The sequence below is a fragment of the Bufo gargarizans genome, chromosome 5 (genome assembly GCF_014858855.1).
Source record: "Bufo gargarizans isolate SCDJY-AF-19 chromosome 5, ASM1485885v1, whole genome shotgun sequence".
NCBI lineage: Eukaryota > Metazoa > Chordata > Amphibia > Anura > Bufonidae > Bufo > Bufo gargarizans.
In genome coordinates, this window is record NC_058084.1 from 431,723,735 (window position 1) to 431,741,088 (window position 17,354).

Consider the following 17,354-nt stretch of genomic DNA (forward strand, 5'->3'; position numbering starts at 1 on the left):
GGGGGGGGCAAATGTTGTACTATTTTACACCTTACTATCCAGCCCTGACAACTAGTAGGACGCATTCTTCCTCCCGCTATGATAACATACAGCCAGTTACTGGAACAAATGAGGATTAATATTCCAATCTCAGCAGCTCACTGGTAGAGGCTGTGATAAAGATCGTAGGATTGACCGAAAAGTCAGCAATTTCTGTCGTTTGCTCAGCACGCGTGTAATCTATCTGCAAACACGATGGTCCTACAACGCTTCTGACACAGAACAGACCAAACTCTCTGCACAGAGAAAGTGCTGACTGAGCAGTAATGCAGATCGCTCCTCTTCTAGTACGATCCAGATGTTACTGTATGGCAGTGAGCAATGGTGGGAGCACACACACACACACACACACACACACACCTAGACAGCAAGACCCCCTGAGTCTAGTAAATCATCACCTATACACCGCAATGCAATGTCCACCCTATCTGCTTTTACAGGAATCTGGGAAGTACTGACAGATCACCAATATGTCACATGTTAGCATCCAAATTATGTGGCGCCCTGCTCCATGCGCAAGGACAACTACAAACATTGGAAATGCGGATTGTTCTGAATGCATTATTGTACATGAGGCACTTTGCATACACTTCATCAAAACTGTGTGGGCCCATCCACCAACGACAAGGTGACCCTATTAGGACGGGAACCTACACTACGCAAAATGAATTCAGGACAAGGTAGGATCCAGTTATACTCTGCTGTAAGTAAAACCATTGGACAGACAGCTCCTCTAAAGGAAAATAAATACAGAAAACACAACACTAATGTGAACAAGCCCTTAGATGTATTTTGAGTAAAAAAAAATATGTTGTCAGGATATAAGAAATATTTTGCTTTGTTTGGCTTCTGCAGTTTCTGAGTTTCATAGTACACGGAAGCTGCAGAATGCCATTCTATGATAAATCCATCAGACTGGCCACCTGATTATTCTCCTACCACTCGCTTTCCTCTCCTGAATGATATTCTAGGCTGATTTATTGGGCTTGCCCACCTGAGAAAAGTCTACAACTAGGGGCAGGTTGTAAACTGAAAGTCAGGGGGTCTGAAAATGAATGAAGGAATAAAGACTGTAGGCTGAAAAGTTTTTTCAGAAGGATCAAGACTTTTTGCCAGTTATTAGGCGAAAAACATCACCAATCCACAGACATACTCAAAAGCAAGCTATGGCCCCGTTCACACATCATCTTTTGCAAGACGAATTTGGTATGGATTATTCAGTGCCAAAAGGTCAGGCCGGTGCCTTCACAAAAGCCGATCGGCGAGGGTCCAAGGTGTCGGACCCCCAGCGATCAGATACTGATGACCTATGCGGAGGATAGGTCATGCGTATTAAAGTCTTGGAAAACCCTTTTAATCTATTTGGAATACCCCTCATTGTTTTTGGCCACAACCGTGCCAATAAACCGCAGCTGGTCTATTACCATGGTGATGGACCATGTGATGAGCGCAGTGACATCACCAAAGGTCCTTTTCGTCCCCGGTCCTCAAAGAAGAAGAAAGAAGACAAGCCGAGCTGCGCGAACAAGTGGATGAGGGGAGTTAAATTTATTTATTTATTTTTTTAACCCCTCCATCCCCAATTTACTAAGCATTCTGTATTAAGAATTCTATTATTTTCCCTTCTAACCATGTTATAAAAGGGAAAATAATAAAATCTAAACACCTAACCCAAACTTCTGTGAAGAAGTCCGGGTTCGAGTCTGGGTACCAATCATGCCGAATTTTCTCACATGCGCGCAAAACGCATTAAAACGCTTTGCACTCGTGCGGAAAAATCGCGCATTTTGCCGCAACGCACCCGCATCTTGTCCGGCCCTGTGTGAAAGAGGCCTATAAGTGAATATCCCTTGGTCGCGCAACTTCACAATGCTAACATAGAAATGAATGGGGTGGCAGTGTGATTCGCATGTGTGCAGCAACCACAGAATTCCCAAAAAATCCAGCAGTGTGGAATTTTTGGTGATTCGGGGGTTATGGGGGGGGGGGGGGTCAACGTTCTAATCCCGCTGGGCACAACTGATGTAAAGCAACCAAGATCGCCCACAGAGCAGCAACATATACCGCAGTGTTGTCCAAAAAATTTCACACATAATGCTGTAATAAAGTGAACGGGTATGAAGAATGTCTAATGGCTCGTCCCACAGAAGTGTTAAGTGTCAATGCACAGCAGGTAAGTAGATTAGCAGGTATGTCAGGAATGTCACAGTGCTAACCGCTCCATACCAAGTAATAGGAGCATGTGTCAACAGACAGCAGATCCCCTGCACACAGCTAGGTGGTCTCTCACGTAGGGCCAGATTTCTCTTTAGAAAAAAAACAAAAAACTCTTATACGGGCGTAGGAGCCAGGTTCCTTATAGACCAATAAGTGTCACTGAAACCAGAGACCGTGTCACACAAGGCGTCTGCAGATTATAGATTTTATGAGACTTTATAACTGAAGACTTATCCTCAGGATGGGTCTTCAGCCTCTCATTGGTGGGGGTCCGACGATCAGCTGTTTGCGAAGGCACCGGCTCTCCTGTGAGCGTCGCTGCCTTCTCACAGCTTTCCCTAGGCCAGTGACGTCATCTTCATCGGTGACATAGCCTAGAAGCAGCTCAGCCCCATAGAAGTGAATGACCGCGATACCAAGCACAGCCACTATATAATGTACGGAGCTGTGCTTGGTGAGCAGGGAGAAGGCCGCTGCGCTCAAAACAGCTGATCAGCGGGGGTCCTGGGTGTCGGACCCTCACCGATCAGATACTGATTACCTATGTGGAGGATAGGTCATCAGTATTAAAATCCTGAAAAACCCTTTTAATTTATGAATATAGATGACTCTTCTGTATCAAGGCCCCGACTACTTCTGAAAAGAGGTGAAGAAATGTCATCACATGAGCCCCCCAAGCACTGCTGGCTAGCCAAGGGGTCTCACCATGGGACTACAAGCAGCGGAGCAACTTCACAAATGGCAGAACATGGGTGGGCAACCTGTGGGATTCCAGCTGTTGTGAAACTACAATTCCCAGCATGCTCCATTCATTTCTATGAGAGTTCTGAGAAGAGCAGAGCAAGTATGCATGCTGGGAGTTGTAGTTTCACAACAGTTGGAGCGCCGCAGGTTGCCCACCCCGTGCAACAACATAAGGGGGTTTAACAGGAGTACAATATTGATGGCCTATCCTTTTGATATGTCATCAACATCTGATTGATGGGGGTTGGACTCCAAACAGCAGATCAGTGCCAGAAGAGGCTATTGCGCTCCGATTAAGGGCTCTTTCACACGATTGTTTTTTGCATTCCGTATACGGAACAATTCATTTCAATGCTTCTGCAAAAAAAATAAAAAATAATTTATATACTCCGTATGCATTCAGTTTCCATATTTCAATTTTTCTGTTCAAAGATAGAACATGTCCTATTATTGTCCGCAAATCACGTTCCGTGGCTCCATTCAAGTCAATGGGTCCACAAAAAAACAACAGAACACATATGGAATGTACTCCGTATGTCTTCCGTATCCGTTCCGTTTTTGCAGAACCATCTATTGAAAATGTTATGCCCAACCCAATGTTTTCTATGCAATTACTGTATACTGTATATGCCATACGGAAAAACGTAACCGGAAACACTACTGAAACAAAAAAACTAATCCATTCAAAATGGCCCACAAAACACTGAAAAAAGCCATATGGTCGTGTGAACGAGCCCTAACGCTGTGGCTTTCCTCACTACCAAGCACAGCACCATACATAGTACAGTGGCCGAGCTTGGTACTGCAGCCCAGGCCCATTCACTTGAATGGGACTGAGCCGCTCCCAAGCCACGGTGACCGATGAATGTGATGTCACTGGCCTAGGAAGAGGCCGCAGGGGTCATTTGTCTTGATATTCCCCTATGCCACAGGAGGATGCACTTCATTTATCACAAGGTGCACGCCTGGCCATAAATTAAGCGCGTCCTCCCACAGTCCGTGCACCTACATCAGCTCGTAGACGGCGTAGATGTCAGTCATCATTTATCCTAGAAAACTATAATCCCGCCCCCTTTTCGGAAAGTGGCGAGGGCAGCATAGAAAGGCCTATAATTAGACGCAATGGCATTTAAATAGCCTAAACTTTGCGACTTTTTTACGCCAGTTGCTAGCAATGCGGGTCATAATAAATTACATGTGCGGTCTTTAAATGGAAACTGCACCTAAATTTATTTTCTGATGCGGACACTTTCTAACACAACCCCTTTAGCATGGCACGGAGATTACGCTCACTCAGACTCTCCTTCACAGACTCTATTGCAATCACAGCTTGGCCCCCAAAGTGGCTCAAATCATTAGGGTCCGACCACACGGTGCAGTCTGCGATATAAACTGTAAATGGCTGCACGCTACTGACGGTGCCGCACAGCCTTTAACAATGCATACCAACTAAACAGTACGGTCTTCTGTAGTTTAATTAGAGCCCCCTGCAGCCCGAACGGACGTGGTCTACTCTGCCTCAGACTGCGCGGTGTGGTCGCACCCTTAGGTCCCTTTCACACAAGCGAGTTTTCCGCGCGGGTGCAATGCATGACGTGAACGCATAGCACCCGCACTAAATCCTGACCCATTAATTTCAATGGGTCTGTGCACATGAGTGTTGTTTTTCACGCATCACTTCTGTGTTGCGTAAAAATCGCAGCATGTTCTATATTCTGCCTTTTTCACGCAGCCTGGCCCCATAGAAGTGAATGGGGCTGCGTGAAAAATGCATTGCATCCGCAAGCAGGTGCGGATGCGATGCGTTTTTCACTGATGGTTGCTAAGAGATGTTGTTTGTAAACCTTCAGTTTTTCATCACGCGCATGAAAAACGCATCAAAACGCATCGCACCCGTGTGGAAAAAAAAACTGAACAACTGAACGCAATCGCAGACAAAACTGACTGAACTTGCTTGCAAAATGGTGCGAGTTTCACTGAACGCATCCTGAACGCATCCGGACCTAATCCGTCACGCTCGTGTGAGAGGGGCCTTAGGCCTCTTTCACACGGGCGTCATTTTTTTGGCCCGGCTAAGAGCCGGGTGCGTTGCGGGAAAATGCGCGATTTTTTCTGCGCAAGTGCAAAACATTGTCATGCGTTGCACTCGCGTGAGAAAAATCGCGCATGTTTGGTACCCAAACCCGAACTTCTTCATAGAAGTTCGGGCTTGGGATTGATGTTCTGAAGATTGCTATTATTTTCCCTTATAACATGGTTATAAGGGAAAATAATACATTCTGAATACAGAATGCATAGTAAACCAGCGCTAGAGGGGTTAAAATAAAATAAAAAATAATTTAACTCACCTTAGTCCACTTGTTCGCGAAGCCGGCATCTCCTTGTGTCTCCGCTGCTGATGAACAGGACCTGGGATGAGCTGCTCCATTAAATACCGGTTAAGGACCTTCGATGACGTCACTCCGATCATCACATGGTACGTCACATGATCTTTTACCATGGTGATTCACCATGGTAAAAGATCATGTGATGACCGGAGTGACGTCATCGAAGGTCCTTAAGCTCTATTTAATGGAGCAGCTCATCCCAGGTCCTGTTCATCAGCAGCGGAGACACAAGGAGATGCCGGCTTCGCGAACAAGTGGACTAAGGTGAGTTAAATTATTTTTTATTTTATTTTAACCCCTCTAGCGCTGGTTTACTATGCATTCTGTATTCAGAATGCTATTATTTTCCCTTATAACCATGTTATAAGGGAAAATAATAATGATCGGGTCTCCATCCCGATGGTCTCCTAGCAACCATGCGTGCAAATCGCATGGCATCCGTACTTGCTTGCGGATGCCATCCGATTTTCACACACCCCATTCACTTCTATGGGGCCTGCGTCACGTCAAAATCGGACATTATAGAGCATGCTGCGATTTGCACTGAACGTACAAGTGATGCGTTAAAAACAACGCTCATGTGCACAGCCCCATAGAAATGAATGGGTCAGGATTCAGTGCGGGTGCCATACGTTCGCCGCACGGATCGCACCCGCACGGAAAAGTCGCCCGTGTGAAAGGGGCCTTAGACTTTCCCACTTTTCCTGCTTTCAGCACATCAACTTAAAGAACTGACTGCTCACTACCCCTATCAGTTAGGGCTCATGCACACGACCGTTGCCGTTTTTTGCAGTGTACAAATTGCAGATCCGCAAAACACAGATACTGTCCATGTGTTCCGCATTTTACGCAACGTCCAGCCCATAACAAAACTGTCCTATGCATGACCGTAAAACGGAGAAGACTAGGACAAGTTCTATTTTTCTTTGCGGGGACGCGGCAGACATACGGATGTGGACAACACACAGGAAGCATTCCTTCCCGGCAATCGTCGGCTCGTCAGTGAAGGAGACATTTAAATGCAGCGATCTCCTCAACAGTATGGAGAGAAGTGATCACTAATGGCATCGCTCGTCCCCATACAGAATCATTGTTTGCTGGCAGCACAGCATGTTTAGACGGACCGCTGGCGGCAACCAGCTGAACGAGCATTTTGCTTAATCAGCGGCACTTTTACACCGCCAGATAATCGCTAACGAGCGTTCCTATGAATGCTTGTTAGCATTTATCTGGCGGATTCTCAGTCTGTGTAAAGAGCCCTTTACAGTCTGCTTTTATTGTCAATTGTCCCAAAATGTACAGACTTACGGCTGAACTTGTGTTTATACACTGAGGCTAATCTGAGCAACCAGGCTGCAGTGTAAAGCATGGGGGAGAGATTGGCAGCATCATAAGCCACTGATGACTCAGAAGGTGCATTTCAGATGAACTCTGTTTCACGATACAGCCAAGATTATCCCAGAAACTAGTCGTGCCTCTGATAAAAAAAGGAGGCAAATGGGGGAAAATAAATAGCAAGAAAGCATCGCCCGCGTGACCTCTTCAGGCCTGAGTCTGCTGACGGTAAGTGGAGGAGTATTAGTCATCTCTAAGATAGCGTGCTCCTGTCCTCCAGATGACAGCAGAGCGGTGCTCACCCGACCGATCACCGTGATCTGCAGGTACCAGACCCAGCGGAGTGCTTGCTATACATACACACACACACACACTTTTTTTAATTTAAAATCAGATTTATTTTTTTTATATAAAATGCTTTTTGTGGAAAATATATTACTGTCCAAAGGTTATTCCATCATGAAATAAAGATTTGTTTTTTAATTAGGTAGAACAAGGCTGTATAAGTTTTATTTTTTGGGTAAATAAATTCCACTAATCCATTCACAATGTCATGCTCTTCCAGAGGGTTTTGTAAGATGATTGGGCAGTTTCTCTGCCTACAAGATATTATCACAGATAACTGGTTTACTTTTGCAGTTCTCAAAACTGATTTTGACTCAGCAGAGATCACATGCCTCTTCTTCACAGCAAAAATGTTATAACATGAACAGAGTGGAGAAAAAGACCTTAAGGCCTAGTTCACACAAACGTTTTTTTTGCGAGTGTACGGGACGTTTTTTTGTGTTCCGTATACGGAACCATTCATTTCAATGGTTCCGCAAAAAAAATGTAATGTACTCCATATGCATTCCGTTTCCGTATTTCCGTTCCGTTGAAAGATAGAACATGTCCTATATTTGGCCGCAAATCACGTTCCGTGGCTCCATTCAAGTCAATGGGTCCGCAAAAAAAAAAACGTAACACATACGGAAATGCATCTGTATGTCTTCCGTATCCATTATGCCCAGCCCAATTTTTTTCTTTGTAATTACTGTATACTGTACATGGCATACGGAAAAACGGAACGGACACAACGGCATACAAAAACGGAACAACGGATCTGTGAAAAACTGACCGCAAAAAACTATAAAAGCCATACGTTCGTGTGAACTAGGCCTAAGCCTAAGGCCTCATGCACACGACAGTATTTTTTCACGGTCCGCAAAAACGGGGTCCGTAGGTCCGTGATCCGTGACCGTTTTTTCGTCCGTGGGTCTTCCTTGTTTTTTGGAGGATCCACGGACATGAAAAATGAAAAAAAAATCTAAGTCAAGTTTGCTATTGAAATGATAGGAAAAAACGGACACGGATCACGGACAATCTTGTGTGCATCCGTGATTTTTCACGGACCCATTGACTTGAATGGGTTCGTGAACTGTTGGCCGTGAAAAAAAAGACAGGTCATATTTTTTTCACGGCCAGGAAACACGGATCACTTTCCGATTTTTCCACGGACCCATTGAAAGTCAATGGGTCCGTGAAAAAAAAAAAAACGGAAAACGGCCACGGATGCACACAACGGTCGTGTGCATGAGGCCTAACTTCGACAAACCTATGAATACAGAATCAACCTAATCAAACTAAGGCCTCATGCACACAGTTGTTTTTCTCGGCCTCCGTTCCGTGTTTTTTTGCGGATAGGATGGGGACCCATTCATTTCAATGGGTCAGAAAAAAAATGCTGATAGTTCATCAGTTTGTGTTCCGTAGTCCGTTGTCCGTGTTCCAGCACAAAAAATAGTGCATGTCCTACTTTTTATTTCACATTTGCAGGACAAGAATAGGCATTTATTACAAGGGATCTGTTGGAAAAAAAACGGATGCTGCATCCGTTTTTTGGGGTCGGACGCACAATTTCCGGACACAAAAAAAACAACCGTCGTGTGCATAAGGCCTAATATGAAAAGTTATCTAAAAATCTTCATCTACTTGCATATTATAAGTTATACCAGCAAGAATTAGTCTTTATGTAGAAAACTATGATTTAAAATTTTAAATCAAGCCTTACTGACTAGTGATTTAAATCAAATCCACCCTGCTGAGAAGTCTCAGCAAGGACTCGAGAGAACTCCGCAGACAATCTGAAAGTATTCCAGAGACACCGCAAGCCTTTTACTAGTTAAATATCTTGTTGCCAAACTTTTCATGGGTTGCAAAATGAATTCCGAAAAAACAGGAGGATAAACAGAAGCAGACAGCGGCCACTGGTACAGACGAGATGTGGCAATCTGTAGTCATCACCAGGAATAAGAATCTGTTAAGGGTCCATTCACAATTGCAGATCCGCAAAACAAACAAAAAACGGATGCAATCCGTTTTTTTTTTTTTGCAGATCCATTTTAACGATGCCTAAAACGGACAAGAATAGGACATTTTCTATTTTTTTTGCAGGGCTACAGAACGGACATACGGATGCAGACAGCACACAGTGTGCGGACCCGCTGAAATGAATTGGTCCGCATCCTATCCGCAAAAAAAACTGAATGCACACGGAAACAAAATACATTTGTGTGCATGAGGCCTATGGATGAAAAGAAAAAAAATGGCCTGCTTTCTACCAAAAACAGCACCACCTCTGCCTAAAGGTTGTACGTGGTATTGCAGGTCAGCTCTACGCTCGTCAAAGGAGCAGGACAACAAACAGACGGGGGTGGTTCCGCAATACCCAGTCCCCATAGCTCTGTGTGCTTTTATTGTGTAAAAAATAAAATAAATAACACGATTTTAAAGGAAACCTGTCACCATGATTTTGCGCATAGAGCTGGGGACATGGGCTGCTAGATGGCCGCTAGCACATCTGCAGTACCCAGGTCCCATAGCTCTCTGCGCTTTTATGGAGTTAAAAAACAGTTTTGATTGATATGCAAATTACCTGATATGAGTCCTGTAGCCGGAGATGAGTCAAGCGGAAAGGAGCCCAGCACCGCCCCGCGTCCTCCGAATCTCCTCCTTGCTGGCGGACGTCACAGAGCTGGAGCGCCGAAATGTCGCGATGCGCGAGCTAGCGCATGCGTAGTTCGTTCCCTGTGCTGATGCCAGCACAGGGAATGAACATGATGCCGACACTGCGCATGCGCTAGCTCGCGCATCGCGAGATTTCGGCGCTCCAGCTCTGTGACGTTCGCCAGCAAGGAGGAGATTCGGAGGACGCGGGGCGGTGCTGGGCTCCTTTCCGCTTGACTCATCTCCGGATACAGGACTCATATCAGGTAATTTGCATATCAATCAAAACTGTTTTTTAACTCCATAAAAGCGCAGAGAGCTCTGGGGACTGGGTATTGCGGATGTGCTAGCGGCCATCTAGCAGCCCATGTCCCCAGCTCTATGCGCAAAATCATGGTGACAGGTTCCCTTTAAACATATGCAAATAATGAAGAAAGAGTCATATCTTACTTGTGTGACCAGAGAAGAGTCATATTTTCAAGCTCTGACTCATCTCAGGTTAATTTGCATATGCATCAAATCGGTTTTTATACACAATAAAAGCACACAGAGCTATGGGGACCTGGGTATTGCGGATGTGCTAGCGGCCATGTAGCAACCCATGTCCTCAGCTCTATACACAAAATCCCGGTGACAGGTTCGCTTTAAGGGCACGGCTACAATGGGTGGAGTTTTCACAGCAGATTAAAAAATAAATAAAAGAAAAAACACACCTGTGACAAATTTGCAAAGAAAAAATAAATACACGAGTTAAAGGGGCCGTGCCAAGATTTGTATTTTTCCCTTACCCACAGGGGCCCCCAACCGCTCCATTTATTCTGGGCGATGGCTATTTCCGATAGTCCCATAGATAATTAATGGGGTGGCAGGGTGAATGCCCAACCTGATGCTCCATCCGATCAGGGGAACAAGGCCCCTATTCTCAGGATTGGTGGGGGTTTTGGTGGGGGATATGATAGAAACTTTTAAATACATAAAGGGAACCAACAAGGTAAAAGAGGAGATAATATTTAAAAGAAGAAAAACTGCTACAAGAGGACATGGTTTTAAATTAGAGGGGCAAAAGGTTTAAAAGTAATATCAGGAAGTATTACTTTACTGAGAGAGTAGTGGATGCATGGAATAGCCTTCCTGCAGAAGTGGTAGCTGCAAATACAGTGAAGGAGTTTAAGCATGCATGGGATAGGCATAAGGCCATCCTTCATATAAGATAGGGCCAGGGGCTATCCATAGTATTCAGTATATTGGGCAGACTAGATGGGCCAAATGGTTCTTATCTGCCGACACCTTCTATGTCCCAGCGGTCAGTTAGTTATCCTCTATCCTGTGGATAAGGGATAACTTCAAAACTTGGTACAACGCCTTTAAATGCAGATTTTACCCTATTCACCTAAACTTTTGATTTGCTTTGACGACATCAAGGGTACCGACGGGTGGCGGTTTGGGTGCGGAGACCACCGCTAATCGCTATCCAAAAATCACTGTAGGAGATGGATTAGAGATGGGCCCATAGACTCTGCAGTGAGGAGAGGGCCACGTGCGAGCGCTTCTTTCTCCTCGCTCTAGTTATCAGCGGTGGTCTCAGCACTCAGACCCCCACTAATCAGAAACCTTGATGTTATGGCAAATCTAAAAGTTTTGGTGCATAGGTTGAAATCTGCATTTACCAAATTTTTAAGTTATCCCCCTGGTCTCAGCACTCAGACCACCGCCAAATCAAAGTCTTTGATATGTTGCTATGACACATTGAATTTTTTTTTAAAGGGGTTAGGGGTTGTCCACCTTTGCAATGTTTTTCTTCTGAACCCCCAGCATGGTGGTGAGCACACCTACCTGATCCCGACCGCTCGTGCGCCACTGGCCCCCGCTGTATTCGAGACTTGCTAAACACAACCCATGACTGGCCACAGAAGTGATGTGCCACGTTACTGGGTCACACGGCAGTCATTGGCTGTGGCAGTCACATGACTCGCTTCTAACAGGATTGACCCATCTACAGCTGGGACCGTCGGCGCACGAGGGGGAGTGATGGAGCCGGAACCCAGCAACAGGGATCAGGTAGGCATACTCACCACCGTAAGCTCAGCCATGCTGGGGGTCTGAGAAAAAAAACATTACAAAAGGTGGACAACCCCTTTAAGAACACTTTAAAGTCTGAACCACAGGCCAGTTTGATAGTACTGGAAAACATTGTGGATTTCCAGCTTGCTATTCTGCAATGTATCTGCTACATGTGAACATGCCCTTAAGGCAACTAAGGAATTAGAGACCATGGGCGACATTCATTAACCCCTGTATGCCAGAAAACTGGCATTGAAAAGTTGCATATTTTGGTGCACAACCCACTTGTGTGGGGGTTTTCCACCCTGCTCTCAACTTTTCCAAAAAAAAGTGAGTGGAGAGGTAGGGGCATGACAGGACCTAGCTGGCCGGGCACATTTATCATAATTTATGCCAAGAAACTATAAATGATAGCAGTTATCCTGGTGTAGATGTCAGTCCTGGTGCACGGACCTGCGGAGATGCTGGACACAGATATTAGGGTAGGTGCGTGCGCATCTCCCCCCAGCTGAGCAGAAACAGAGACCGGAGTATAAGACGCCAGGTAATAAAGGTTTCCCTACGGGTGAAAAAGCTGGGGGCGGCTAGAGACAGTCACAAGAATTCAGATCATGTAGGAATTCTTGCAATTCTCGATTGACTCTCTCACCCATAGGGATCTACGGAGGGTGCACACAAGTTGTGGTAATGACGCAATTTTACCGTGACTCACTAGCAACCAAAAGTCACCAGTGGATCGTCCAACGCTCAGGATCTGGAGGCATCAGAGCAGTAAAGGAGTGGAACGAGACTACGAGAACACATTTTATGTTCTGCTTTGAAGTTTCACATCACAAAGACTACCTGCGAGCAGATCTACTGCCACCCCTAACCAAAGACAACCTCAACCGACTCTGCCTCCACCAGACACGTCTAGAGCCTTTCCCTGACCTCTTGTATCTATTCCCTATAAACTGCTATCACGTGAAGGGCTCCTGCCTGTCCCCATCTTATACAGTCATGGCATCTCTCAAGGATATTCCGTTACTTTATGACTAGATGGGGTCCAATCTCGGGGTCCCTACAAGGAGTTCCATGCTACTGTAGCGCTGTGCCCTCTTCTCAGTGACACTCTAGACAAACCGGGGTGCAGAGAACTACAGCTCGGCCCAATCTGAATTGGGAGTGCCAGGGGCGCAGTGTTAAATCAGTGTTTATCTCAGGATCGATGGGGTTCCCAGAGGCCAGAACCCCACCAATCACAAAGTGATTGCTTACAAGCTATATGCCATCCCTTTATAAGGAGGGAATGCCCCTTTAAAGAGGTATTCAGGTTGTTTGAAGTTATTCCCTACCCACAGGGATAACTATTGGTGGGGATCCCAGCAGTAGGCCCCACATTGATCACGAGAACGGGGGCGCCGTACCCCTGCAGCCCCCCCTGAAATGAACGGAGCTGCCAGTCACACATGCATGTGGCTGTTCCATTCATTTCAGGGGGCTGCAGGTGGTAAGGGGCCCCTGGTCTTAGCAGGGTCCCAGCGCTCTAAAAGTTATCTCCTTTATTATGGACAGGGGATAACGTCAAACAACCAGAAAACCCTTTTAATAGATCTAGTAACCAAAGTTTCTCTTGTTTGCAATAAACTGTTACAATGTTACCCAGTCATTTCCTATTGGAACCCATTGGTAAAGTTGGGCTACTTTCACATTAGCAGCAGCCTTTTCCGGTGGGTGAACAGCCTGCCGGCTCCGTGCTGCCGCTAGTGCACGCGTGCCACCAGAAGTCCGCTCCGGCCCCATTCACTATAATGGGGCGGACAGGAGGTCCGGCCACAGCATGGTAGCACGGACCTGGCAAGCTTTTCACCCGCCGGAAAAGGCTGCAGCTAATGTGAAAAGAGGATTCCGATCCCGGCAGGCAGTTCCGTCGCCGGAAACTGCCTGCCGGATTCAGCAATCCAGACGCAAACTGATGGCATTTGTCAGACGGATGCGGATCCGTCTGACAAATGCATTGCAATACCGGATCAGTCTCTCCGGTGGCATCCGGAAAAACTGATCCGGTATTAATTTTTTTTGCATTTTTAAAAGGTCTGCGCATGGGCAGACCGAAAAGCCAGATCCGTTTTGCCGGAACACTTAATGCCGGATCCGGCACTAATACACTTCAATGGAAATTGACATGTGTTCAGTATTTTTAGCCGGAGATAAAACTGCAGCATGCTGCGGTATTTTCTCCGGCCAAAAAACGTAAGAGGGACTGAACTGATTGCTCTCCATTCAGAATGCATTAGGATAAAACTGATCAGTTCTTTTCCGGTATTGAGCTCCTGTGACGGAACTCAATACCTGAAAACAAAAAAGCTAGTGTGAAAGTGCCCTTAGGCTAGTTTCACACTAGTGTCAAAGTCATCCGGCAGAGGAACAGCCTGTGGGGCACTGCCTTTCCCTGCCGGAGATCTCTGACCCCGGGACCCGGCCTGTTTCCGGCCAAACGAAAAGCGATGCAAGCGAATTTCTGTGACAAATCTGCATCAAATCCACCACAAAAGCACAAGGAACACATGTAGATCTTGCTGATGTAGTATCAGACTTATAGGCAGGACTAATATAATATATATATATATATATATATATATATATATATATATATATATATATATATATATTATAAAGTGAGATCAGGTGAAAGCCTCCCATCTAATGTCCTTATTGTCCCAAACCACTACAGCACCATCAGACAGAGGGGGACACATTGCACCTGACCACAACCATCTAGTGGAAAAGAAAATGCAGAAATCGCCCCAAAGCAGTACCGCACCATCTGAATTACAGGGGAGACGATCAGAGCACAAGACACAGAACTGCTCCGCACATTCCCAGATCACGCATGTAAACACAGAAACGACAGCAATGCAGAAGTCAAGTGTGCATGCAGGCTTATACAACTCTCCTGGGGACGAGTGCAACAGATCAGCCTGCTCCAGAAGACAGAGCCCCGGGGGCCACAGCAGAACCCGACCACTGGGAGCACACAGCAGAGTTTAGTGCAGACGATGACACTGTATCCCCCCCCCCCTACGAGATCAAAGAGTGGGGTGCTCCAGGATAGAAAACTCACTCGACGGGCTGGACCACCCCTAAAATACAGGGGGGGGGGGGGTTTTTCACTACATCTCAAACATACAATTCGCCCTCTTCATTAACCCCAGCTCTGCCCCGGCCTCACTCACCTTGGCTATGGCCTTCTTGTACCTGGTCACCGCTTGCTGGATGAGGCTTGAAACTTTCAAGTTCCCGTCCCCACACGGCACCACTACCCGGGTCCTACCGAAGCTCACCGTCACCTTCATAGCGCCGCCCGGGGAGTTAGCGGAGACCGCCTTGTTCTCCCCGCGCTCCTAACCTAAGGGGTTAATCCAGGGTTCCGGTTTTCCCTCCGTATCCTCCGGTGTATGCGGGGCCTGCAGTAGCCTCCTCCCTCCGCCTCCGCCTCCGCCTCCTCCCCGGCATGTGAATGCGCAACTCCTCCCACCTCTTCCAGCAGGATTGTGTGACCGCCACTGGCGCATCCAACGGGAGAGAGAGTGCTGTGCGTCCTGACCAATCAGCTGCCGCTATGCTTGAGCGACAGGTATATCTGCCATACAAATGTTCCCTTAGGATATAGTCCCGCCCCTAAATCTTCAGGCTTTATTGTCATTGGTTGGCGGTATTTTCCTCATCTGAATTTTGTCTGCGCTGTTAATAAAGTGATTAAAATTCATTGGTAAATGTGATATTATCCTGCCCCGATATTCCGGCAATGAACGGACCAATAGTCTCATCTGTCTGCTCTTTATATAGTTATCATTTATGTGTCTATATACTATTATATCTAATCAGCTCTCATCTTTCTTCTCTTTATAAATGTATCATCTATATATCATAGTTATCTATCTCATATCTATCATCTTGTATCCATTGATCCCATATCTATCTATCTATCTATCTATCCCATATCTATCTATCTATCTATCTATCTATCTATCCCATATCTATCTATCTATCTATCTATCTATCTATCTATCCCATATCTATCTATCTATCTCATATCTATCTATCTATCTATCCCATATCTATCTATCTATCTATCTATCTATCTATCTATCTATCTATCCCATATCTATCTATCTATCTATCTATCTATCTATCTATCCCATATCTATCTATCTATCTATCTATGTATCTATCCCATATCTATCTATCTATCTATGTATCTATCCCATATCTATCTATCTATCTCATATCTATCTATCCCATATCTATCTATCTATCTATCTATCTATCTATCCCATATCTATCTATCCTATATCTATCTATCCCATATCTATCTATCTATCTATCCCATATCTATCTATCTATCTATCTATCTATCCCATATCTATCTATCTATCCCATATCTATCTATCTATCCCATATCTATCTATCTATCCCATATCTATCTATCTATCCCATATCTATCTATCTCATATCTATGTATCATTTATCTATATATCTATCCCATATCTATCAGAAGTTACCCCGTGTGCATTCTGTTTTCCATACGTCCGTATTTCCATTCCGCACAAAAACAGAACGTGTCCTATTATCCGCATTACGGACAAGGATAGGACTGTTCTAATAGGGGCCAGCTGTTCCGTTCCGCAAAATACAGAATGCACACGGACGTCATCCGTATTTTTTGCGGATCCGTTTTTTTGCGGACCGCAAAATACATACGGTCGTGTGCATGAGCCCTTACCTGTGAGTTCTCCCAGGGCAGGCAGCCGCCTCAGGCGGCAGACACAAGCAGCGAGCGTCTGTCCCGGTCCTTGATCAATGTCTGAGCTCTAATCACAGGAATAACCGCCATCGTGTGCTCTGCAGTGTGGAGGGGAGGACGGGTTCACTCTGATACCTGCCGCCTGCTCACCACTTTTGCTTCCAGAAGAAAGTGGGCCTTCCCTTTCTACGTCTGCATTAAGACCTTTAAAGGGAGTCTGTCACCTACATTTCCCCTATGAAAGTAAAGGACCCCATACACATTAGTGCACTGTCAGCTGAACCTGCAGAGACCAGCGTCAGCTGTGGGGGGCTCCCGAATCTCCAGAAGATGATGTCGGGGGTGAGAAGAAGATAAGTCGTCACCAGATGTGTCCGGTAGAAGCTCTCTCCTCTCTTTTCACTGACATGCTCGGCCGAACCAAGCGTGCATGTGGGATCCACAAAACATAGCCGTCAACTGATTGGCCGACCACTACGACATGTGTATAGCCAGCTTAAAGGGACTTGTCCGAGTGTTTCATACTGATGACCTATCCTCAGTATGTGATCAGTGGGGGTTCGACTCCCGATCAGCTGTTTGAAGAGGCCGCAGCTTACCAAGCACAGCGCCATACATCGTATACTGGTTGTGCTCGGCATTGCACCTGAGCCCTATTCACTTGAACGGGGCTGAGCGCGCCTAGGCCATGTGACCGAATGAACGTGACATCACATGACCTAGGACTAGACCGCAGTGCTCACAGGAGCGCCGCTGCCTCTTCACACAGCTGATAGATGGGGGTGTCGGGAGTCAGACCT

At 45.9% G+C, this 17,354-nt stretch overlaps 1 protein-coding gene across 1 annotated transcript in view; it reads right to left on the minus strand.

The window, feature by feature from the left end:
* PARD3 (par-3 family cell polarity regulator) overlaps window positions 1-15,254 on the minus strand; it is a 699,053-nt gene extending 683,799 nt beyond the window's left edge. The window contains 1 exon segment of the mRNA XM_044295563.1: window positions 14,984-15,254. Within this exon segment, the coding sequence (XP_044151498.1) occupies window positions 14,984-15,103 (120 nt within the window). The 5' untranslated portion in view covers window positions 15,104-15,254.
* Between the last annotated feature and the right edge of the window lie 2,100 nt (window positions 15,255-17,354).